At 38.1% G+C, this 25,793-nt stretch overlaps 2 protein-coding genes across 2 annotated transcripts in view; one reads left to right on the forward strand and one right to left on the reverse strand.

Moving 5' to 3' along the window:
• Positions 1-12,890, forward strand: part of DTNBP1 (dystrobrevin binding protein 1) — a 71,610-nt gene extending 58,720 nt beyond the window's left edge. Inside the window, exons 8-10 of the mRNA XM_063298932.1 lie at positions 5,777-5,932; positions 7,606-7,749; positions 12,220-12,890. Coding sequence (XP_063155002.1) covers positions 5,777-5,932; positions 7,606-7,749; positions 12,220-12,449 — 530 coding nt within the window. The 3' untranslated portion in view covers positions 12,450-12,890. The remainder of the gene's footprint in view (positions 1-5,776; positions 5,933-7,605; positions 7,750-12,219) is intronic.
• A 980-nt stretch (positions 12,891-13,870) lies between these two features.
• The window catches only part of JARID2 (jumonji and AT-rich interaction domain containing 2), a 265,514-nt gene continuing 253,591 nt past the window's right edge, over positions 13,871-25,793 (reverse strand). The window contains exons 14-18 of the mRNA XM_063298933.1: positions 23,562-23,744; positions 23,106-23,236; positions 21,376-21,556; positions 20,062-20,169; positions 13,871-15,737 (exon numbers count right to left, since the gene is read on the reverse strand). Of these exons, the coding sequence (XP_063155003.1) occupies positions 15,561-15,737; positions 20,062-20,169; positions 21,376-21,556; positions 23,106-23,236; positions 23,562-23,744 (780 nt within the window). The 3' untranslated portion in view covers positions 13,871-15,560. The remainder of the gene's footprint in view (positions 15,738-20,061; positions 20,170-21,375; positions 21,557-23,105; positions 23,237-23,561; positions 23,745-25,793) is intronic.

The following is a 25,793-nucleotide window of genomic DNA, read 5'->3' on the forward strand; positions in this document are numbered from 1 at the left end:
GTTGGTTTGTGTGCTATGGTGTGCCATGTAGTGGTAACAGTCTCTTGGTTGTTTCTGAGATGTTTCTGATGTATGGCAGTGTTATCCTTTTCATAGCTTGTGTTGGTTGTGCTGTAGTGGGTTGAGTGGTCAGGCACTTTTTGATAAAGTTGCGTGTGCAACCATTTTGTTGGAAGATGTTGTATAGGAAAAATATATATTTCTGGTGTTCTGGCTTGCTGCAGTGTGTTTGTACTTGTCTGAATGTTAATATTTATTCAGATGAGTACAAACACACTCCGTTTATTTATTCAGAATGTTGATATTTATTCAGTACTTGTCTGAATGTTAATAAATACATTCTCCAGTAGCCAATACCCAGATAAGCAGGAATTAACACCAGAGAAACAGTCAAGCAGTAAACAACAGCCTAATCAAGGAACTACCAAGGAAAAAACCTCACTCCAACCAACACTGGCAGGGCAAGCTACTGTATATAAACAAGGAGCAAACCCCACACTCACTCGCTCTGATGTTACCTAGTCTGGTAATGAAGCATCTGCAAGCAAACAACCCAATTCAGAGAGCACCAAGGACTCCACAGTTCAGCCCTGAGCTACAGATATTCTCTTCTGTTGGAACCACAACAGAAATCATGGAAATGTCTCTCTGGTTTTAAAGCTTTATGAATTTTTTTCAACATATACATAAAAACTGCAAAGAATGAAACACAGAATACTACAAGAAAAAAAAAACTAAAAAGTATGAAAATACAAAGGGAACTTCTACATAGTGACTTTCAACTTTCTACAACAAAGATATACATAACTCAGTATCAATCTCTTACTCTAATTTAAACTAAAATAAACATTATTTCTATAAAGCATTTCCATTCTTAATATAACATTCTCCTCTAAAACAATCTTTTCCTCTTAAACTATTAAAAACCTTTTACAGCATAATTTTTCACATAATAAACTAATCAAATATTATCCTTCTTTACTACAATTTTACTCCTTTCTACCTGTCTACATTTGATTAATATTATTCAAAAAAGAACAAAAGCATCCATCAAGACCCTTAAAAAGCCATCCTAATAAACATATTTATGCAATTAACCAAAGCATTTATATGAACATTATATCTTACTATCATTATATATTTAAGGAATAACTTTGTGAATATCCTTTTACTCAAAATATATTCATTATCCCCAAAACAAAAATATCTGTCTAAACCTTTAGAAGACCATCCTAATAACACAAACAATTATCCCACTTCAAAATAAACTAAGGCATTTACATATCTCAGTATTACAAACAGGGCTTTCTCCTTACAAGTCTCAAATTTAACAGCCTGCCCAAAAATCAGCCTGTGGTGACCGGTCTACCATGGAGGTTGCCAAGATGCCGCTCAAGATGCCATTCCTCCACCGGAAGTCAGAAATCATGGAAATGTCTCTAGTAATCCTGCTCTTAACTGCAATTTATCTAGTAGTATAAGGGCCTTTTTAGATACTGTCAGGCTAAGCAAAAATACATATAATGTACTAGATGCTTTTTATGTTCATAATTACAAGCATATTTTTAGTAACTTTTTGTTCCTGGCAGTCAAATGAAAAAATAAGTAATAAGATTTCTGCTTGGCTCCATTGTAATCTTTCCTGTAATTTATTTCGAACACTAAGTTTCCTTCAGCTGTTCTTACAGATTTTCTATTTGGGATGTTGACATCCTTAAATGCTTATTTCAGTGTTATTCTAATGATCTCTGAAAAAAATATTTTGACAGTAACTATATCGGTAAGTAAAATAGGTGCATACAACATTAATTAAGAAGTTATATTGCAGTTGTTGATAGATACTTTTGTAGTAATTGCTGCTGTGTCATAAATGAGATGTAATACTGGAACTTAGTGCTGTAGTGCTTTTTGTTACAAACTTTATTTATTTATCAAATTTGTCACCACCTGTCTCCTCCCACCAGGAGGTTTACAACAAAATAATAAAACAATAGATATATAATATAATTACAATATATAAAAATACACTATATAGAATACAATTACAAGTAACTAATAAATATAGATAAAAATGAAGTCCAGATGGCAGTGATCTAATTCAGTCCATGCTTGGGATGAGCACTCTAGGGCACTAGCCATTCCCAGGCATGACCGTTCCCCTCCCCACCCCAAGCCAGGTGGTAGAGCCAGGTCTTCAAATTCCTCCAGAAGGCCAGGAGCGAAGGGGCTAACCTCACCTCTGGGGGTAGGATGTTCCAGAGGGAGGGAGCTACTGCAGAGAAGGCCCGCCTCCTGCACCCTGCCAGACAGAATTCTCTTACTGACGGGGTCCGTAACATGCCCTCTCTGCATGATCGGGTGGGACGGGTTGATGTAACGGGGAAGAGGCGGTCCCTCAGGTAGACTGGCCCTATGCCTTGTAGGGCTTTAAAGGTGATAACCAACAGCTTGAATTGGACCTGGAAGCAAACTGGCACCCAATGCAGCTTGCTTAGTAGAGGTGTTATGTGCGCCCTTCTAGGAATGCCAAATATAGCCTGCACGGCTACATTCTGGACCAGCCGTAGCTTCCAGATACTCTTCAAGGGTAGCCCCATGTAAAGCGCATTTCAGTAGTCAATACGGGAGATAACCAGGGCATGAGTGACCGTTCGAAGGGCCTCCTGATCCAGGAAAGGGCATAACTGGTGCAGAACACGAAGCTGTGCGAAGGCCCTCCTGGCCACAGCTGCCACCTGCTCTTTGAGCAGGAGTCATGAGTCCAGGAGGACACCCAGATTATTCCCTGGTCTGTTTGGTGCAGTGCAACCCCATCTAGAACCAAAGATGACAATATCCCGGATACGGAAGAACCCTTAACCCACAGCCATTAACCCATATTTATGAGAAAGTTTTGGTGAAAAACAATTTGAGTACAGTATCAATTTTACATTCTTTTTGCTTTTTTTCTGTGAGATTAAATGTTTTTGTATTTGAGTTGAGAGTAGAGTTATTGTTCTGTAACTATTGAACCTCATTTTCTGGGACCATTAAAATTACATGCAAGTTCAATTAAGGAAGGGCAATAGGTCTGAATGAGGAAGGATTGACAGTGAACCATAGCCTTCTTTCCTGGCCACTTTATAAAGATTCTCAGTTCTAACCAATTTAAAGGTTTAATGCACAAGGCTAACTGGGAGGGTCAAGAGTTTCAGAAAGGTTAGGACTTCCGGTGGGGACATGGCGGTCTGAACAGCTGTGCCCGTGGGCTCTGTGGGCAGAACTGACAACACGGCAATTTTTTTGGGCTCAGGCAAGTTTTTTCTGAAGCCCAGGAGTGTTTTTCCAGAAAAAGGAAAACACTTGGAATCACCCCATCTATTCTCCGGACAGCTGCTTGCAGCCAGAAGATTGCAAACGGCATTCACGTTTGACTGGTAAGAGCTAGCTTGGTGGCTGGGATGTCACCATTTCCCAAGCAGTGCTGTAGCCTTAAAGGGACACTAAGAGCGGCCACCCCATTTCTAAATCACTCAATTTATTTTTCTTTTCAGTATGTGTACACTAAGAGAGGCTTTCTACAGCAAGGAGAAACCGGTTTTCTTGGTGTTTATCATTATTTTTGTGATTAATTTAAAAAAAATTAAAGTTTTGGATTTTGCTTTCCATCCAAATACTAAGGAGGGTTGAGAGTAAATAACTGTCTCCCTGTTACTATTTTTGTACTAAATTAAAAGATATTAGCATTTCCCTGCATGTTGAATCTGCTGTTTTGAACTTTCAGCTTTCTGCTTTTACTTTCCCTGGGGAATTGTCTGCTTATCATACTCTCACTTGTGTAGACACATTCCAGAATTTTTCTATTATCTTCCACTTTTGCTGGTTAAGTACCTAGGATTTGCATAATTACTGTGTGAGACATTGAGGATTTTGATCAGACTTTTTCTGACTTCCATCGAAACTTGAAACAGATGCTTTCTGATTCCTGCCAAGCCCTTATGCAGGGTATTCAGGATATTGTGGAAAACATGAAATTTAAAATGTGTCATCTGTTTGGGGATGTCATGGATGAAATTGAAGAATTTAACAGCGATAGAAATGTTTCTTCTAACAGTAAGATCGGGGCTTCTGTTGAAATGCTGGATGAAGATTGGACAGTCGAGTTGAAGAAACTTGAGAGATCGAGTTGCAAGCCACAAGTGAAACTGACTTTTTGATGGAGTGCTGTGGAAAAGAAGGGGTTATTTATGGGAGGTTTTTTTGAAGAGAACTCAGAGTTTTTGAGGGGGGCAGTTGGAGTGTTCAATTTCTTTTTGAAAAAGCTGCGTGCATTGTGGAGATGTGTAAATGCTCTGGTTTATTTTGAAGTGGGGTAAGGGTTTAAGAATGTTTATCTGGATTGCTTTTAGGGTTTGGCTGATTTCATTTATCTTTAAGGATTTGGATTAAGATTATTAGGGTATAAAAAAAGAAATAATGTTTGATTTTGTGTTTAATATGATTATTATAATTGTTATATTAATTACAATGGCAGACAATTTATATGTTTTTTTAGTCTGATCTTTATTATAGTAGACAGGAATGATAGATTAATAGGAAGGGAATAAATAAATGTTATTCTTGGGGCAAGTTGATTAGGAGCGGGGTGTGTGTATATAACATACATACATACATACATACATACATACATACTTTTTTTAACATAAGGGGAGGGAGCAATTGTATTTAGTGATTTTTATATTGTGCCAGTGGAATGATTTATAGAAATAATGTGATTTTGGTTTAATGTAGAGTAAGGGATTGATTGTGGAAGATGGTTGTATATCGTTTCCGTGAAAAATCAGACGTCACCCCTTTTTGTAACTTCTAAAAAAATTTTTCTCTTGTGTTTCCACACTTTAGTTTTTTTTTTCTTTGTGGCTTTTTGTTTTTCTGTAGTTTTTATCTTTGTCTGAAATCTAATAAAATTCTTATTAAAAAAAAGTTTCAGAAAGGTTACATAAACTCCATATGTTGCTTTACTGTTTATGGAAGAAAGGGAAACAGATATTATCATTAATGTTAAAAACTGCCACATAGTGTTAGGGATACATCTAGACATCTGTGGGTCTTTTGTTTTGTTTTGTTTTAAAACAGAATTGCCACTCTCTGTAAGAAGAGGTCAGCATTTGCTTTGGGATTTTGGTCTAAGTAGAAGAATACAAAGGCAAATGGAACAATAGGAAAATAGAACAATAGGAAAACACCAAAGCTGTATCCTGACTGTTGATGTCCCTGGCTGATAAGGGCTCCCATTCACAATGGAGCAGGCAACTTTTTTAGTCTAAGGGCTACTTTATGACTTCCCACTTTGTCTAAGGGTTATAAGAGATATTGCTGGTGACATTATGATATCACTAGAGTGGATACTACTGGCACTTGTGGATTTTTTTGATACCTTTGTATTTTGAGAAGGAGAGTTTAAGGGGCAAAATCAGTTGAATACACTCATTTCACTCTTTGGGGGAAATAAATCATTGCAAAGCATGCAGTATGAGAATAGCATGCTGCAATGTGCAATTCTGTATTAAAAAGACTGACACCAACCCATTTGATATTGAATCATTCTGCTAAATAGAGCCGAATTTAGTCTCGGATGCCTAAGAAATTGCTGTTTCAAAACTTGAGATCTAATTCTTTGCTTTACAGTAGTTTTGATTTTTAATTTCATGAGTTTACTGAGATGCAGTTGTGTATAAAATGCTTCTGTAAGTGCTGAAATGACAATGTATCAAGTTTTTTTATTTCCCTATTCTAGCTGAACTTGATGCAGAGCATGTTCAGAAGGTGCTGGACATGGAGCATACCCAGGAAATGAAGCTAAAGGAGCGGCAGAAATTCTTTGAAGAAGCATTCCAGCAGGACATGGAACAGTACCTAACAACAGGCTATCTGCAGATAGCTGAAAGACGGGGCAAGTATTGAAATCTTTCAGTTTAAACCTCCAGGTAAATATCTCTCCATCGAAATCACAGAGGAAACTTACAGAGCTGCCATTACACTCTTTTGGATTTTATAGTCTTTTTACATTTTCCATACTTACACAAAATGGATAGTGATATGCTCAAGGGTTCTCCTTTTCAAAAAATGAGACTAGTTGGTATTAAGTGTAATTGGAATATAACAGGGTGTTCTGTGTTATACCTTTGTCCTAGTTGTAAGAATAGAATGGCAATTATGAAAGTTGTTCATCTGGGAATAGATGCAAGAGCTAATACATTTTGTGTTGCTTCAACCTGTAAACAGAGAAGTGACAGCTTATATCTCTTTAACTTTTTTCTTGCAAATCAGTGAGCTAGATGGCAGAAAGCACAGCTGAGACTTGCTGAATAGTAGATTGTATCTTGTTTCTTATCAAGAGGTTAATCAGAAATCTCCCATGCCCCAAAGGAACCAAATAAACAGAGAAGAGTAGAAACTATTCTGCTTGTCCCTAACGGAGAGGCCCATTAGCAGGAGGTGAGCACACAGGGCTCTAACTCAAGTTCCTTTGTAACGGTTACGGAGATGGTTATTGTCTCTGATGCCTCCAAATAACTGCTGTAACAAGACACTGGATACTTGCACTATGTTGCCTTTTTTTATGGAAGCTGTTGAACTGTATGGACATTGTTGTTTCCTGTCTTGATTAATTGCATAGTTTAATGATATACTGTATAAAAATATTCCTTTATCTGCTCTGAACTTTGCTTTGTTCTGCTTCATTGGATCACGAGAAAGACTTCCGGTCTTTTCAACAGCATGTATAATTCTTTGTCTTGCCATCATACTCCCTAAGGTGCCCCTTATTTTAGATTTATGTCCTGCCTTGGAGGATCTCTATTTCTGGCCTAAAGTCACCCAGTCCTGATCCAAGACTTAACCTTTATACCAGTCCATACTGCCTTTTCTCCTTTTCTTTCTATACCAGTCCAAACTGTTTTTTCTCCTAGGGTAACTGTTTCAGCCCCTTCATAATTTTGGATGAAGTTCCAGCAACTTTATTGTCATAGTAGACTTGAAACTTCTGGAACATAAAACAAGTTGATATAAAAGCTTCTCAGTGCTTCTATTATTTATTGGGAAATGATACCAGGAACGTGCAAACCTCATTGGAATATTCTGTTGTTTCCTGCAACGTCTAATCCAACTCTTCTGAGAGTTGTTGGTTTTCTGTACGTCTGGCTCACTTACAGAACATCAGAAATGCCTCCCCATCAATGTGTTTGGAGAAGACAGGGAACATTCTGGGAGACACAGAAACTTTCCATTACTGGATCATGGAGTTTGACAGATAACTATAATCTCCTTGTAATGATACAATAATGATTTGTCTCTGCGATAGAAAACGTTAAGAAACTATCTCATCTCTTCGTAATAGGTTTCAAATCAAACTGTTACTGCAAACTATTTTTCTGAAATTCATGTAAGTCCTGATTGATCATTTTAGGTGCTGATATAAATAATGAAATTATCAACCTTTCCTAAAAAATCAAAGACTGCTAATTCAAAAAACAGAAAAAATTGGGGTAAAATTCAGTTTTACAACCATGGATTCCAAAAATTAGCAAATATGGGTAAATTTGCTGATTTATTTTTTTATTTCAGAGCCAATAGGGAGCATGTCTTCTATGGAAGTGAATGTGGACACATTGGAACAAATGGATCTTGTGGATATGTCTGATCAAGAAGCCTTAGATGTCTTCCTTAATTCAGGAGTAGAGGACAATACTTTGCTATCTGCTATGAGAGGTAGTTGTTTTTCATTGTATTAGATGAACAAACACAGGAGGGCTAATTGAATCTTTCTGGTGGGATAGATTAATTTTAAATCAAGGGATTTCTTTTCTTGTTTGAATCAAATTTATTTATTTAATTAATTTTTATCCTGCCTTTATTATTTTTATAAATAACTCAAGGCGGGGAACATACCTATTACTCCTTCCTCCTGTTTTCCCCACAACAACCCTGTGAGTTGAGTTAGGCTGAGAGAGAGTGACTGGCCCAAAGTCACCCAGCCAGCTTTCATGCCTAAGGAGGGACTAGAACTCAGAGTCTTGCTTAGAGGAGGCTCACTTATGGGGCTTCGTTTATGCTGTCAGAGGACACTCCCATTATGCCTAGAAAGCACCATGGTTGTACGTTTTCTGCTGGCAGCATGTTAGGACAAATTATAGGAAACCATGGACCTGAATGAATTGGACACTAGTAAAGACTAGCAATATTAAAATAAGGCAGATAAAAAGGAAGACAGTATTAACGGTAACAATAACATAACTAGATCAGAATCGCACACATCCAATTGCACTTTTATAAAGAAATAAACTAATTTTATGTGAGACAAAGAGCCTGCTGTCTTATGATGTTGGCTTTACCTCCTATTTCCTACAGAATTTGGTTATATTGTGTGTAATAACTGAGTACCTGTCTGATAGTAGAAGGCAGACATAAAAGTTCTTTGGGAGAGCTGGAAGTTTGGTTTCAAAGGTTTAAATAAGTTTGCATGTCATAATATTATAAGATACACAACTGCATCCAATCCACATGAATATGTCAGTTAGTAAGGAATCTTATGAAACTGGTTTTCCAGTAAGATGGATAATAGTCATCAAAGTAGACTCAGAAGAAGGCTCTGTGATATCCAGGCAATTCTAAGATAACAAGCTGACTACTGAAAAATAGATTTAAATCATTTTGCATTTCTATATCAGAATGCTGTAGAATCTCTCCTCCTTGTTCATATTGCATTGATAAAAAAAAGCTCTGAGGAAAGACCATATTAGGACTGCAAAGCTCTGGATGTGCTTTAGAGTGGACAGGGCTCTCCTATAGTACTTGTTAGCCACTTTCTGAAGCAGCTGCATCTTTTCTTATTCTCTTTATAGTTGCAACACAATTCTGGAAAAACTGCAATTTGGTTTAAGGAGTTGCTGAAGGGTGCTAATGTATGCTGAGCTCTGAAACACTTTTTCTTTCCCAGCAAATCCAAAGTCTGTGTAAACATTAATATTTATCAAGGATTGTTAAGGGAGCCAAACACACAAGGCAAAAAATTAGCTTTAACCAAGAAGCGAATATCACTAATCAAACTCCATCCTATGGAGCTCGGACTCCTCAGACAAGGCTGCTTTTGGCATACATGTAGAGAACTAGAACATTTCCCTCAAGAAATTAGATTACACTAATTTTAGAAAGATGGAGTTAGAATATGGGCCTAATGGACACCAATAGAGGTGTTGGTCTATAGAAGAATGACATCAAAGACCTGGGCAGAGGCCTCCTTTGTGAAAACTCTGAATTTATGCCTGTCCTTTCTTCCTTATCTTTTCATCATTTTTAAAATATTTGAAGATTCTTTAGCTGGTTCACTAGCAAAAATAACATCCCATAATATATGACCAATTCTTTTTTTAAAATAGGAAATACCAATTTGGGACAAGATAATAGTTAGTTAATGGAAAACATTACAATCTTTACTCCCATTCTTTTGCCTTGTTAGCTTTTCCTGAATATTTCTAAAAGGATATTGTGCTAGTTACGTATTTATAACATGTACTCTTGTAAAGCACATAAAATGAATAGCCATAATTCAGGTACCTGTAACTCAAGTTCCTCAAATAGTAATCACCAAGAATTCAGCCAGCCCATCTGCATGCCCTGTTTGGTGTCAAGGTTCCTTTTCAGGGATGTGCTGCATCAGAAACTGTGAGCGTTTAGTGAGAACATGCCAGTTATGTCTGATACGGAGGGCAGGATTCCCACCAAAAGAGTTATTATAAGGTTGAAGATGCCCCAGACAGTACTCTCTGCAAGATTCAAAACCTGTCTTGACTCAGAGACCAAAGGAGAAACTGCAGCTGTAGAGAAATACCTCTTGGCTTTGGGATTTCTTTTCCTCTGGATACCAGGATATATATGCCAAATAAAATATCACAATATAGTATATGACTCTAAACTTCTTGGAATGTTTATTTTAAAAAGCACGCAGGAAGGGCAGGCAAATACATTTTTTTTCCTAAGAGTCTCATCTTAAAATCCATGGATAAGCAGCTTTGCTAAATAAAGGGAAATCAGAGGTGAAAAAGGATAGGAAAGATAGCCCCAGCTGTTCTTACAATGCCTTATTTTCTTGCATTTATTTGCAGTCTACTTACCCAAGACAATCAGTAAGGTCAGAAAAAGAAGACAGAACAGTATTTGAAAGTGGTGGAAATTTGTAAATCTTTTTTTTTTAAAGAATTTTATTAAGTTTCAAGCAAAGATAAAAGCTACAGTAAAACAAAAAACTACAAAGAAAAAAAAAATAAAAGAGTGTAGAAAAATGAGAATTTTTTTTCAAAATTACAAAAAGAGGTGACGTCTGACTTTTAACAGCAAGGATATATAAAAATTTTCCATAATCAATCCCTTACTCTATATTAAACCAAAATCACATTATTTCTATAAATCATTCCATTGGCACATTATAAATATCACTAAATACAGTTGCTCCCTCCCCTTATATTAAAAGAAGAAAAAAAATATAAACCACCTAATCAATTCCCCCCTCAAAGATGACATTTATTTATTTCCTTCCTACCACTATTCTATACATTCCTGTCTACTACAATAAAGATCAAACTAAAAACATATAAATTGTCTGCCATTGTACTTGATAATACAACAATTTTAATAATCTTAATCATATTAAACCTAAAACCATCCAAATAGACATTTTTATTATACTTTAATAATCTTAATACAAATCGCTAAAGATAAATGAAATCAGACAAACCCTAAAAGCAATCCAGATAAATATTCTTAAACCCTTACACCACTTCAAAATAAACCAGAACATTTACATATTCCCACAATGCGCACAGAGCTTTTTTCTTTAAAAAATGGAACAGCCCATCTGCCCCCCTCCAAAACTCAGGAGACCTCCCATACATAATAACCCCTTCTTTTCCATGGCGTTCCATCAGAAGATCAATTGTACTTATGGCTTGCAACTTGATCTCTCCCTTTCATATCTTCAACTATTTGATCTTCATCCAGCATTTCAACAGAAGACCCAATCTCACTCTTAGAAGAGACATTTCTGTCACTGTTAAATTCTTCAGTTTCATCCATGACATCCCCAACCGGATGACACATTTTAGACCTCATATTTTCCACAGTATCTTGAATGCTTTGCATAAAAACTTGGTAGGAATCAGAAAGAATCTGTTTAAAATCTCAGTGGAAGTCAGAGAAAGTCTGTTTGAAATCCTCCATGTCTCATGCAGTAGATTATGGCGCCCCCTAGGAGCCTAACCAGCGAAAGTTGAAGATATGAAAGAATTCCGGAATGTGTTTACACAAGTAAAAGTGAGATAAACAGTTCCCCAGGGAAAGTAGAAGCAGAAAACTGAAAGTTCAAAACAGCTAATATCTTCAAAATTTAGTACAGAAATAATAACAGGGAGACAGTTATTTACTCTCAATTCTCCTTAATATTTGGAGGAAAAACAAAGTCCAAAACTTCCCAAAAATAACAATAAGCACCAAGAAAACCCGCTTCTCCTTGCAGTAGAAAGCCTCTCTTAGGGTACGCATACTTTAAAAATATATATAAATTGGGTGATTTAGAAATGGGGTGGCTGGTCTTAATGTCCCTTTAAGGCTACAGCGTGGCTTGGAAATGGTGGTGTCCCAGCCTCCCGGCTAGCTCTTACCAGTCGAGTGTGAATGCTGTTTGCGATCTTCTGGCTGCAAGCAGCCATCTGGAGAACAGATGGGGTGATTCCAAGTGTGTTCCTTTTTCCGGAAAAATGCTCCTGGGCTTCAGGAAAAACCTGCCTGAGCCCCAAATAACTGTCACATTGTCAGTTCCGCCTGCTGAGCCCAAATTTAAAATAAGTTAATTTTAATCTGCATTGATTTTAATTTTAATGCAGAGTTAAGGCAAAGTGATACAGAGTTGCATCCTTAAAGATTTGCTCTGGAACTCTTTATCTAAGATTGATTGTTCTGGGCTATTTTACAAAGGAAGAGATTGTAAGGCATGCCTGTTCACTGCACCCCAAGAAACCATACAGCTGTTCTACAATCGTTTATATGAAATCATACAGTGTATCTTACTTTCTAAATTGTCCTTATAAAAAGAAGAGATGGTTTGGATCTTATGATAAAAATTCATGATATAATAACCAGCAATTCAGTTTGAATCATTTTAAGACTTTCCCTTTAATTTTTTTGAAGGGTCAGACTCCAGCGCCCATCAAAGTGAAAACAGTTTTCAGGTTCCCATGCAGTCAGAGCTGGGTCAGAAGTTCTCTTCAGAAGCACTCTGGACAGATTCTACTAGCCAAGATGCTGGTGAAGGAGAATCACCTGTGATCCAATCAGATGAGGAAGATGTGCAAGTGGACACTGCCCTTGTGAATACAGAAATGAAGAGCCCTTCTGATGCTAGTGATGAAGGTGATTAACCAACAGATTGAGTCTTATCACAGTGCCCTGTAGGAATTAAGACTGGAGTGAATGAGGAAAGAAATGATTGGCAGAGCTTGTCTGTTATGTTTTATCTTCAGAGAGAGAACCGTATGCAGTCATGTAAAATACTTTTTATATTAAAAACATTCTGAAAGCACATCCATTAAGCAATAAACTCTTGCCTTTGGAACAATATACCTTCTGTGTTGATGCTTACCCAAAAGGACAAATTATGAATGGATTTATTTTAAAATCCTCAGTAGAAATGTAATTCAGAAACCATTTTAAACCTTTGTGACAAGTCGGTATATTTTTGTTTCTAAAAGACTGAACTGAATATCAAAACATGGCAGTTTATCAAGCAATGGAGAATAGACTAGTATTCGGAAGAAGAGAGATTGATTGGATATTTACATTAAAGCATTAGAAAGGTAAAATCCCATGTATGCTCTCTCTATAAAAATGGTCAAAGTGGATGTGTATAGAGTACTGGCTATTCTATGTATGTAGTTGAAAAAAATTGGAACAGCCTCTCTCTTTGTTTTTAATGCAACTGCCTCAGTTGACGGGATTAGCAATGGACAAAAAATGGTTCTGTCTGGATTTTATTAGAGAAAGGGTGGGTGGCCGTTGGATTTCATGTGGCCCGCAACTAAGATTATATCACTGTAAGTGAAATTATGTGGCAGCTCCATTTCCCAGGGATTCACAGCAGGATGTGAAAAGAAGATACATGCTAAGCATATGATTAAAAATACGAAGTTTTAAGAAAACCACACAACCACTCCATACCCAATGGCCCTTACTGGCTGGAAGATGGCCCCCTCTGTATTAGAGATTTGTCGTCTTTCAACCTTTTAGCACAGGAATGAGACTGGTTCTCCAGGTTTTGCTGGACCTCAGTATTATTCACTATTACCGGTAGTTGTAGTGATATTGTGAGGACCCCGGGTTCTACATTGCCCCTTCTGTAAACATTTGGAGGATAGATGTTCTAATTTGAGATTATGTCTAAGGTCTTGTTGTACGATTGGGCAGAAACATTCCCAAACCATTGGTAGCTTTATTTTCTACCTTTTCTACTCATTTTAGAAAATACTGATTCAGCTGCTGACGAATACCTACTGTATATACTGTTGAGGAATTATACTTTCTCAAAGGAAGGTGAAAGGAATTGAGGGAAAGACAATTCAGCTAAACTGGCTTAGTTCTTCAAAACTCTTCAAAACCCATCCTTTTAGGCTGCAAATTAGTTTAAGAATTTATTTCACTTTTGTTGCAGTAATATGGCTCGACAAATGACCTGAAGTTCTATTCCATAAACTACATCTTTTCTAAGCCCATGATAACAGTTCTAAATAAGACAGCTAGCTTTAAATCATATGATATCTACTGCTTTCAGAAGACAGACAAAGTGTCCAAAAAGTGTGTTTTTATTAAACCTTGTATTACAAACCTGAAAAGTAAACAAAATCTGGCAATAAACATGAAGTCTTTCCTTACAAGGAGAGAGCAGAGCAGCGCTAATAAATTAAATGTCAAACTGTAAGCCATAGTCAGAAGTTTACTGTCAAGAAGGAAAAAGTACACAGCAAGGCCATAAAAACCGGACAACCACATTGGAAACACTCGACTCTGTGTTATTGTTAAATATTCCAAAACAATTCAGTCTTCTGCAACAACCAACAATATGTATTTTATAAGACTTTCCTGACAGTCACTCACCACTGGCAAGCTCAGTGCAATATGGGTAGCTCTACGGTTTTGTTGAATTCAATTATGAAACAAGAGTTTGTGAAAACATTTTCCCTTTTTTATTCCACACATACTGTACACACAACCAGGAAAGGGCAACAACTACTCCATTATTATTTTTGTTGTTGTTCAGTGATGTAAGCAGCACTTATAAATGTTACAAGAAAAACCCTGTAAGCATCCAATCCAACCGATGAAGAAAGGGAAACGTAAGGCTTTTCTTCATCTTGTCTCTTTGCCACCCTTCCCCACCCTCCCAAGAAAAGGCTCAAGTATTTAAAACAATTTACAGGCTTATGTACAAAAGTTATGATACTTTTTCTGTTACAACATGAAAGGAAAAAAATAGACAAGATGGGAGCAAATGCATTTTCACATTCAAAAGAAATAGGCAAACGTGCTAGTGGCTCTAAATGGGATCATACAACAAAACAAAATTAATGCTGACCGTGACAAGGTAAAAACAGCAGTGGAATGAAAATGGAATGTTAAAGATTGCACGTCTATGACAAGAAGCATGGCTTCAATCATTTTTAAAGGATGCTATTGAAGGGTTTTTGATAAAGTAGACAACAGCACCAAAAAAACCACAACAACCCAGAATGGATTTCCTAATGAAATCAGGCACAGTTTTCGCTCACATGCCTCCTCAAGGCAGGCAGTCTTTTTCTTTCATTTCCTCCTCGAACAGATGCATAGTGAAGTGCTGGTAACAGAGAACATTTTCTCCAAATCTCCCATTTGCCTATGATTAGAAAACTAAGTCCATCTTCAGCTGCCATAACCTCTCAAAGAAAAGTGTGTATTCTCCAATTTAAAAAGGTACAAAACTTATCCTGCCTGTTACAGAATACAAGCCAAAAGTATAGCAATTTCTTTCAAGTTTTGCCTCCTATCCCTTTTTTTTCCACTATAGAAAAAAAATCTGCTGACATGATTGGAGAACAAATTATAAAACACACCAAACTTCAACCTACCCAGAAAAATAAAAGAAAAAGGGGGATTTAAAAGCCTTTTCACAATTACTAGGGAGGAAAAGGCCTTTTTGTTTTCAGACAGCGGGACAAAAAACAAATTTTATCAGTCCCTTGCTGCTATCAAAAAAGTGAGTGTACAGCAGTTAAAAAAAAATCCTGCTGTATCGAACTATCCTAAGTATAAAATAAAATAAAAATAAAATTCAACAGTTTAATGCTAAATCAAAATTAGTTCTCTAAAACCAGAAGAAAATCTTCTGTAGAGCTAGTGCAAAGACAGCTTGTAATCTACAGCAATACTCCAAACTATGATATAATTACAAAAAATATATATAAAATTGACCAAAACGAGAGAGAGTGTTGGCATCTTCATGATTAGCTTGAAGCACTTTTGGATGAACTGGAGGATGAAAGTCTTGATGATGGCACGTCAAGGGTTGCTCTCTTGCGAGGCCCTCTTTTTGGTGTAGGCTTGCTGATACAGATCTCAATGGTGCCGTTCTTGCCAGATACTTTTCCACAGATTTGATTGACTAAGCTGATGATTTGTTCCTAGTTGAAAGAGGAGAAAAGAAAGTGTTTTGTTTTTTTAACAATCAACTTCCTATTCCAAATAACATGGCAATAATACGGCAAACTGAGGCCAAGATACAGTGAATAAGGCTTTCCTTAATTAACTTTGGCTAGCTGTAATGCAAAATGGTACGTACTAATGCTAGTCCCTGCATATCACACAGAAGGTTTGGCACCTGAATGTCCTCTACCTGAGTTGAGTCTATGGGAGCCCCTGTCCTATCCCATTTAAAATTCCTCTATTATTGTGGTGGATTTTGGCAGTGCTGCTGGTTCTCAGGAAGAAGGGAGCACATTTCAAGGAGGTGGAGGAGATAAGCAGAGGTACAGTCTGGGGGGCGATGGTGGGAAAATGAAGAGGTTCAGGACAGCCCCACCCTAGTCTCTCCCAGGTTATTTCCCCTTAGGTCAGGTAGAATAGCTTTAGTCTGGCAAGATTCTGTCTGTACGGTGTGAGCAAATAAACAACTGGAGTTTGAATGGACTGACTCTTCGTTGTTCTTGGGCTGAGCCTGACAATTATGGCCAAGCAGCATTCTCTGAGTTCACTTGAGCACTGCTGAGTGCATTTATGTCTTCCATTTTAAGTCTTCATATTCTAAAAACATAAGACAACACAAAACCCTCTCTACAAATTGCTTTCTTATCATTAAAATCCTTTTAATCCTCCTTTGTGAACTATTATTTTTAGTTTTAGTGAGGTCTATGGCCTTATTTTTATAAAATGCTCGATTATGAGTACAAGAGCTTCTCCACTAATGAACACTCTAAGGGCTTATTTTGCTGTGGCAAGAGACGTCCACTGGATTTGTATATCCGTTGCTAAAATCTCACTCTGCAGGGATGCCAGAACAGATCCCTTTGCCTTCATGCTTCCGTTTGGGAACAGGCTCTTGCAGCAGTGATCACAAAGTCCAGAAGGTTCCTCTCTGGTTTGGGTGATGCTTGTATGCCCTTAACAGCAGTTAGGCCTAAAGCACTGATCAATGTCAAGGCAGCCAAGACTGAAGTTGGTACCAGTCTCAGCTCTTAAGCTTTCCAACTACAGAGGTTTAACGCAGCCACTCAAAGCTGCAATTTCAGCTTTAACTGTCAATATCAGCGTCCAAGAAATGCAAATAAAGGCCCAGCTAGGCGGATAATAAGCTCCCAAAGAAGCAGCTTCATATTCTAAAGTTGCATTTTCTACTCTGGAGCCCAGCCACCAGTCCTGACTATCATCCAGTAACTGTGTCTGGGAATGAGAATGCTAGTGCCATGATGTGAAGTCAGAATTACATAGTTCTCCCCCTGAGGTTGTAAGGACTTGCACAGAGCAATCTCCCCAAATGCCTCATGATTAAACAACCTCCTCCTGTCAGTGACCTGATACTTTGGCAACCATCATCATTCCTCTCATTGAACAGAGTCTCTCTTTTGTGTGTGAGATGATAGCTGTAGTGTCTAGTTCAAACACCTCAAAAGTTCCTGGTATTCCGCATGCATCCTGGAGTTCTGCATCTTGTACTATTAGGCCTGTATGGCCAGTTTCCAATATCTCTACGGGAGAAAGTAGCCTAAGGGGAAATACTGTAGATCCTATCCCAGATTTTCCATCTAAAGGTATCTCACTTGTAAGTGATGAATATCTCTTGCCACATTGTTGATGGTACTTAGTTGGGGTTATCACCCTCTGAAGGTATCCCTATCTTAGTTCTTTGGACCTAACCAAACTAACAGTCCTGATTTGCCCTTTGAGGGCAAGGCTTGTTCAGTAATAAGACAGTTGATACTCTGGGGAAGCACAGAAACTGAGGAGTACAACCATGTAGATGGGTCTTGCTTTACAGGCTGCATATCAAGCATCTCCTTAAAATATATATTTAGCTGCTATATTGGCTTTTTGTTTTCATACTATTGGCTATTCAGTTTTCTTGCACCAAATGACTCAAATGCTTATGCTAGGTCTGTTTACCATATTTCTAATGGCCCCTGAGACAGGGTCCTGAGCCTCTTGTGATTTTAGCATAACTTTTCTCAAAGTCCTTCAAACATATGGCCATAAGGTCCTTTAAAGCTTCTGAAACTAATGTTTGTCAGAGCAGTGGCTTCAGCATTCTGTGCCTTATGGAATGAGTCTTCTCACTTCATTTGACAGAGAAGGTTTGGATTTTTCCCAGACTTCTCTTTCAGTTTTGAAGGTTACCTCAGACTCTTGTGTCTTGGCACGGTATTATTCAGCCTGTTCTCTCCCCCCCCTCCCCCTGCCAGCTTGATTGGTTGCTTAGATTTTGGCAAGGTTTGTTTCAGGATTTACCAAAGCCTAGTGTTCTACATAGATAACACCAAGCTTTTTTGTAAGTCCTATTGACTATTCTTCTATTCCAAAGAGCAAGGATTAGTTTTCTAATCTCTCCCCAGTATTTGTCTAGAGGGTTATAAACCATCTGCTTTTCTTATGATCTTGTAGGCTTGCTAACTCTTCAGGAAGTCAGGACACTCTCCATTAAAGTGTGAAGTACCCCCACCACATGCACCTTTCTAGGACATTTGCACAGCAGCAGTGTCACCCTCTCTATCCACTTACATTGAATGTTACTGGCCAGATGTGAAGTCTAGAGTTTATGCCTTATTTGGCAAAGTGGTGCTCTATCCTGACTCATCTGTCCTATCTCCACAAAGACTGCTTATCTTTAACTGGTTATCTGAGTGATGATCTGCGCATTCATGTGGTTCTTCTACCTTCCCAACTATGGGTAATTCATTTACTAATTCTTATGGAAACAATGTGATGAGAAAGAACTGAGAATGGCTCAGGATAATTAGCTTCCACTAATTCAGCTCAGCTGCAGGATGTTCTGGAAGACTTGACCATCAGCATGAATGAAGAGATGGTCACTTAAATTAACCCAGGTGAAATCAACTACTATTCAGCATTATATGAATGAGCCTTGGACTGATGTGCTCCTTCCCATTCCTTCATTATTGGTGAAAAGAGATACTAAGTTTTTATGACTGTTTCTGCCAATAAGCCAAGACCTAAATTGTAGTTAATACTGGATTGTTTCAGTAAATCACAATTCTGATCACCCAGTCTAGGATTTAGAAAATATATTACAGATAATATTTTTAAATGGAGGTGAGGAGAGCACATAAAGTTAGATGCTATTGTATAATACTAAAATCGTACTAAGAAGTTATTACAAGCTAGAACAACTGGCATATTTGACTAGTAGCTGCTGATAGCCTACCACTATATACCAACTGAAACTTAGGGACCAGAGTTAATGTTAGAGTTCCACAAAAATATGTAGCCTGTGAGTATAGAGAGCTCTTTCTGCTTCATATTGAACAACTCCTCTGGGCTTCCTGGCAATCTAGATTTTTGCCACCCAAGAATCGTGAGAAGTGTCCTTCTGGTGTTAACAGTTTGGGGTTCCAGTCTATAACGGACATCTATTTTATTTGGGGGGATTGTTTTCTGCCTGTTGCTTTAGATTTGGGCAAGAACTCTTCAGTTGTTAAGGTGCAAAATGGATTAGTCCTCAATGAACAATTCAGTCTGGGTAGAGAAATTCACAACATATTGACATTTATCCCAAATAACTATAGTGACTTTTCATTCCACATTGTTTCAAGTAGTCTGTTGTCCCAAAACTGGCTTTTTTTTTTATTCCTCCAAACCATAGACACATGGAGAGAGCATGACCCAGTCAAACAGCAGGCAAAATACCATCTGCTGCCTCTGTCTGGAGCTAATTAAAGAGTGGAGGAGGAAGGATGAGAGAAAGTCAATTAAATGCCTTTTAGTCATAAAAAAGACAATACTCAGATAGGTTTGCTGCTATTTGAAAATAATTTGTTATAGAGAAGTTAAAAGTACAGATTCCGATGTTGTGTGTACTGTGCATACTATTTATTGAAGCTATGTATGCCAACTGCAAAGACCACAGCTTCTCTTGTTGAGCCGTGAAAAGGCAGCATGTATGCACTGTGTATGTGCAGTAGGAAGAAGTCTCAAGCCAATAGCTAAGGAATTGTACTTTTGCTACTGAAAATAGTTTATGAAACTATTTTTAAGTCAGTCCATGTTTCAACAGAGTAGGGCTGTTCTGAGCTCTGCACCAAACTTTTTTTTTTCATTTTGTAACTCTTAGTAAAGCAAGTGAGGGGGTAAAAGGAACAATACCATTTTATCAAGAAACCTTGCTGCAATGATTCCATAAGAGCAGCAACTCTACAGATCATAGATGCAACGTATCAAACCTACAAATTATACAGCATTAAAAAAACCCTGCAAAAACAAAAACTGCATTGTACAGACCTCATCATAACGATACATTAGTTTCAGTCCACGACAAGACTTCTGTTTTTCTACATGCCGCAAGGCGCATTCGAGGCAGAAGACAACATTTTCATTTTCCTGTACAACCTGTGATTTTTAAAAATACAGCTTGAGAATACTGTTAAAACTATAGAGCATGTTGAATTTCTATGATTCAACTGAAGTCTTAAAGTAGCAGTCTTAGCCTACCTATGCTTTTTGTTTGCTGTATGACTGATATACCATCAGTCAAGTTGCTTTAATCAAAATCCAAAGAGCAAGAGAAGTAGAGAATTAACATTATCATGTTTAAGCTTGTCCCTCAAGCAAAGTTGAACAAATGATAAAGTTTGTTCAAAAGAAATTAGTGAATGGTGCAAACACTGCTGAAACCTTAAGGTGTTTTAAATTGTTTATGCAGAAGACAAAGCCTATGTGTGAGCATGGGCTGGATCCCATAATATAATATTCTCCCTCTGGCACTGCAAAATATGGAGAATATCATCCCATTCATATGAAAGGCACTTTCACCTGTGGACTGTTCAAAAGTGGAACTGGCTGTATTTTGTGCATAACCCTAACCCTAACTTCTGGACTTTATAGCAGGGCTGTGCAAGAATCACATTCAATTTATGTGATGCAATGTAGGTGTGGCTGTCTTGATTAGTGAAATAGTATTAAAAATTTGAAAACAATTTATAACTTCAGTAAAATTGAAATAAATGTGTTATGAAGTATTTAGCTTTCCTATTTCAGAGCAAATTCACCATAGCAAAATTTCTTCTTCTACCCATCTAGTCTGTGACCTTGGATGGTGGCAGATCAATTTTGAGCATCCCATTCATCAGTGCTTTCCAGGAGATTTTGTTGAAATATATGTCTTGCGCTTTGTTGAGTACATGCATTATTATAGATGTTATTCTGCAGTTATGAAACAACAGTGATATAGCAAAAAAACCAATTATCCTATTACATTCCTGTTGCAGCCCCTGGCCTCTGGAACAGCATCACCCAAGAGACACAGATGGCACCCACTCTCCTGGGGTTCGGAAAATCCCTTAAACCCTGGGTTTGTTCCCAGGCCTGGGATTAATGATGGGGTGGGGGTGGGTGGACTGCCACATTGTGTTTTATTATGGTTGCTTTTAGTCTGGGCTGTCTTGTTTTGTCTATGTTTTTAATTGTTTTAACTATCTATTAGACTTTGCAAGCTGCCTAGAGTCTATTGGAGTGGGCAGCCATATCAAATTTAATAAAATAGATATAGATAGTTAGCTAGTATCAGGAATCCAGAGTTTGAGAAATTTCTCTTACCATGGATAAGTAACAGAGATGCTGGCATATCTGACACCTTCTTTCAGACGTCTCTAACTGCCACTTTCGAGGCTTTTTCTTCCCATCCACTCCCAAACTGCTGTTGTCATGGCTCCCATAGCGAGCTGAAGAATGGAGACCGGCCTCATATAGCTGCTGCCGCTGCCTCAATTCTGTATCCCTGTGAAGATTAAAAATAATTAGAAAACAGCAAAGTGTCACAGGGACATTCAAAGTTGCATCTGGAAGGCCTCATTTCTAGATGCAACTGAGCTGTTAGTAATTGTCCGTGGATAACAGCCCTGCATACACTCCCAGGGAGCAGCGCCTAATCCCTGCTGCCCCTTAATCCCATCTAAGATTGTGTCAGTGACCACTGCAGGCCAAGCAGGAGTTCTATGGGCTGAGAACTTGGTTCTTGCTGGAAGTCTTTGATGCCCCTGCTTCAACTAGACTGCTCAGCCAATCTGAATTGCCAACAGAAATGTCCTTCAAGACACTTCCTAGGAATCCAAGAATGAGCAAGGCTCAACTACTTCGACATTTAGTAAAAAAAAAAAAAAAAAGGCTGAGTATGTTGTCCAGTCATAGTGGTTTTATAAGTTTGATTTATGAATGCACTGAGCATAGAGGAGGAACAAATGGAACATCACGTACAAAATTAATGAGTGAATGGAAACAGAATTCAGAAATAGAAAGGTGGCAATACATAAGCAAAAACAGCAAATTCACACACAGTTACATGAAGCAGCAAAAATCAGACTTCAAAAGAAGACTATCCTTGACCTGATGCACTGAAGATGATTTGAACTACAATTTATAACAGCTCCAGCTAACCTGAATGATTAGCAATACAGGAATCAAAATGTTATGGGGAAGGCTGCTGCTGTCCTCATAGAAAAGGAAATCCAATTTGAACAAGCCTGAGGACCATTTAGATGGATAAAGGGAAAAAAAATGCCAGCCCTTTTCACATTTACAAAATGGCCTCTTAAGAAAATGTACATATGGATGTAACATTCTCCACAGAGGGAGAAACTCCATGTGGAGATCCTCACTGAACCTCTCACGTCTTCTGCTCTGAGTGCAAATGCACAGTGAAGAAGACTTGATTCAATCTATGCAAATTAACAAATTAGCTTATTAAATACAATTTGTAGATTCCAGTCATCAGATTTTCTATGGATCCTTGATCTATGCGATGTGCTATCGATCAGCACTACCCAGTGGTCTCACACTTGAACTGTGGGTAGCGAAGCTACATAGTAAGAGAACAAAGAGAACACAGCATTATATTAGAAAGACAACACCTTTTCCCTCCTTTCACATGTGTCCTGGAGAGGGGGGGGAGAATATTCAATATTCTTTCAGTGTCGTAAATGGGGAAGCTGTGGAATTCTATTCACGCTATCGTCAGACTGAAAGAAATGCTTTCCTCACTTACCTATAATTATGAAACAAACAGCAAACAACCTACCCAAATCATGGGATGTTCTGAGCAGAAAGTTTTAAGCTATGGGTCCTAATACTGAGCACATTCATGAGAAAAGTAAACACTTGACAGGAGACAGAATTCTTTGTTCTGGCCTTCAAAGGTTTACCAGCACACCAATCATGAAAGGTCTTCTCCCATATGTGGCTGGGCTCATTGGCCCTGGATATCTCACAGCGCTCACTGTAATTGTCATTAGAGTTTCTCTCAGAGAAAAGCAGGATAAGTAACAAGTTACCTGAGCTCTCTCAGAAGGGCCGATATTGTACTCAGAGCAGACCCATTTTCTTTCTTGGCTTCGGCTGTTGCGATTTGATACAGCAGCTTTTCCATTGAAAATGGCTTGGGTATATGTCGCCTCTTCATTTCCTACACACAAAAATTCCAGTGTTAGCCCTCTCTTAAGATACAATGAAAGTCATTCCAATAGTAAGATCACAGCATAGGCCATACCACATGCAATCGTTCCTATGACATCTCCAAATCAGACTTAATTATTTAATAGCAAACCAAATCTGGGATTCCATTTTGAAAGTTAGACATTGTCCAGGCAATTTATATCCAAACAGGTATTTGTAATATTGACTGAGTTCATTTAATAGTATGGCACACAATTTGTCTGTGAAGTGTTTTGTCTGCTTTTACAAAAGGCATTCTACTTTTTAAAAAGTCTAACACATACACACACTTCTACCTTGGCAGTTTTAAAACCCATGCTTGTCCACTGGGTGGTAGCAAAGTGCACAGTTTCAGAGACATTGTAACCGCAGCATACTTTTGACACAAAAGATCCTGGAAAGCAGACAACGAACTGCCCGCTCTGTTGTACAGTACGGTGCACCTTGATCCCCTCTTTGCACAATACCTCTGGGGAGATCTAAGAGAGAAGAAAGGAAATCACCCTTTTAGAATCTTATTCTCCTGCCATTCAGTACCTGCTGTATTGTGCAGAGCAGCTTGATCTACCTTGGAAGTCTTCAGATTATAGTGTACTTCAACTCCCATAATCCCACACAGAACTGTCCCATGAAACAATAATCGCATAAACTTTAAATGTTGCAACCCAAACAAACTGGAACTGCCAGAGGACAATCCTTACTATTTGTACAGATGCTAAATTCTTGAAAACAAATACAGGTAGTCCTCATTTAGCAACCACATTGGGACCAGCACCTCAGTTGTTAAGTGGTCACTAAGTGAAACTGTGACTGTGCATATGATCTTACTTCAGCTTTCCTGTGCTTTCCAGACCTGTGAAGGTTGTAAATATGAGGATTGGTTGTAAAGCCACTTTTTCATCACTGTCATAACTGTGAATGGTCGTTAAATGAGACAGTTGCTAAACAAGGACTACCTGTACTCCATCACAGTACAGAAACCTTAGATTAGTCTATGTGAGATACCATATTTGGATGATCATGAAAACTACTTTGGGTAGGAGTTTCAAATTTCAAGAAATGTTAACATGAAAAAAATGCTTCCCATCTTTCTAGTGTCGGATGGAGGGTATTTTTAATGGAAATAAAAATACGTGTCATCCTTCTTTACCTATTTACTTACCAAGATATCAGGTGGGAGGAGGTGTAACCTTTTTTTAGTTTGGAGGTATGGGTTGTTTGGGGATGTGGCATCGGTTGTATGGTTTGCTTGATACGAGTCGGAGAGATGGCAGGAATAGAGTACTAGGAATATGATCTGGTAAAGTGGCTGTGGAGTGGTTGTTGAAATGGATGGGTGCTGATGATCGAGATGATGAGAGAGGCTGTAGGATCTGAAGGTGAGATGTGAATAGGTTACCAGTCTGGAAGTCATCTCATCTTCAGGGTGTTGTAGAGACTGGCTATTGTGCTTCATAGTAGCAGAAGAGAGTGAGATGGGGTCCTTGCAGCTGGGAGCTCCATTTGAAGTCAGAGTGGCAGTAGTGGTGGGATGCAACGTGGTGGCCATCAACACAGGAGGACAACCTTGTTGAAGTGAGAGCTGGAGCTGACACGAGGAAGGAGACTGAGATGGCATTCTTCAGGGGAATACTTCATCTGAGAAGAATGCCAGTGGAGAAGACTGGGAGTCTTATGGTGTGCACTGAGATTGGCCTGCGATCTGGATTTACCATTGCTTGATATGGACTTGGACTGCCTGAGCCAGTAGAGGAGACCCAAAGCAGTGGTGGTAGTAGGTGTTGGTGTCGCAGATGGATGTAAGATATAAAGGTCAAGAGCAGAGGCTCCTGGCTTTCTTTTTACTTGCACTAACCCCAGGTGAAATAATAGAGTTGTTGTAATGGTGATGACGATGACGATGATGATGGCATTGTTATTGATTGTTATGTTTTACTATTTTAAATTACTTACAGTATTACAGTGGCTCTTATAAGTGTTATGGCATTACTGTGAATGTTTTAATTGTTCTGGTCTTATAAACTACTGGGAGTCTCTGGCAGATTTGGTGGTGTATCAATGTAATAAATCAATAAACAATTTTCTTATCAAACTTATATTTACTTGCTTTAACACACAACAGAAAAATGGATACTTTACCATTTGGAAAGCATATAAAATTACACTATTTGCTTTTCAATGAAATAGAATACTTTCATTATTTATTTAAATACTTAAAAAAACATTTTTAAAGGGAAATACTCCCAAAGTAGCTTATATAAACACACCAATACAGGCTCTTCAGAGATAAGACCCACCATTTATTGGTGTTTACTGCTAGGCAAGTATATGCTGGATTATAGGTTCAAAAGTATAAATGCCTTAGGCTTGCACAAGCAAAACTGCAATTGTACCCAATGGATCTGCAGCCTTTACACTGTACTGCAAAAATGATACATCTTATACTGCCTAAGCATGTTTTTATACTCCTGGGAAATAGCTGAAAGTCGAAGTTGAAAACAGAAATGACAAATATTACAGTAAAGAAA

The sequence above is a fragment of the Candoia aspera genome, chromosome 3, assembly GCF_035149785.1.
Source record: "Candoia aspera isolate rCanAsp1 chromosome 3, rCanAsp1.hap2, whole genome shotgun sequence".
In the NCBI taxonomy this organism is placed as follows: domain Eukaryota; kingdom Metazoa; phylum Chordata; class Lepidosauria; order Squamata; family Boidae; genus Candoia; species Candoia aspera.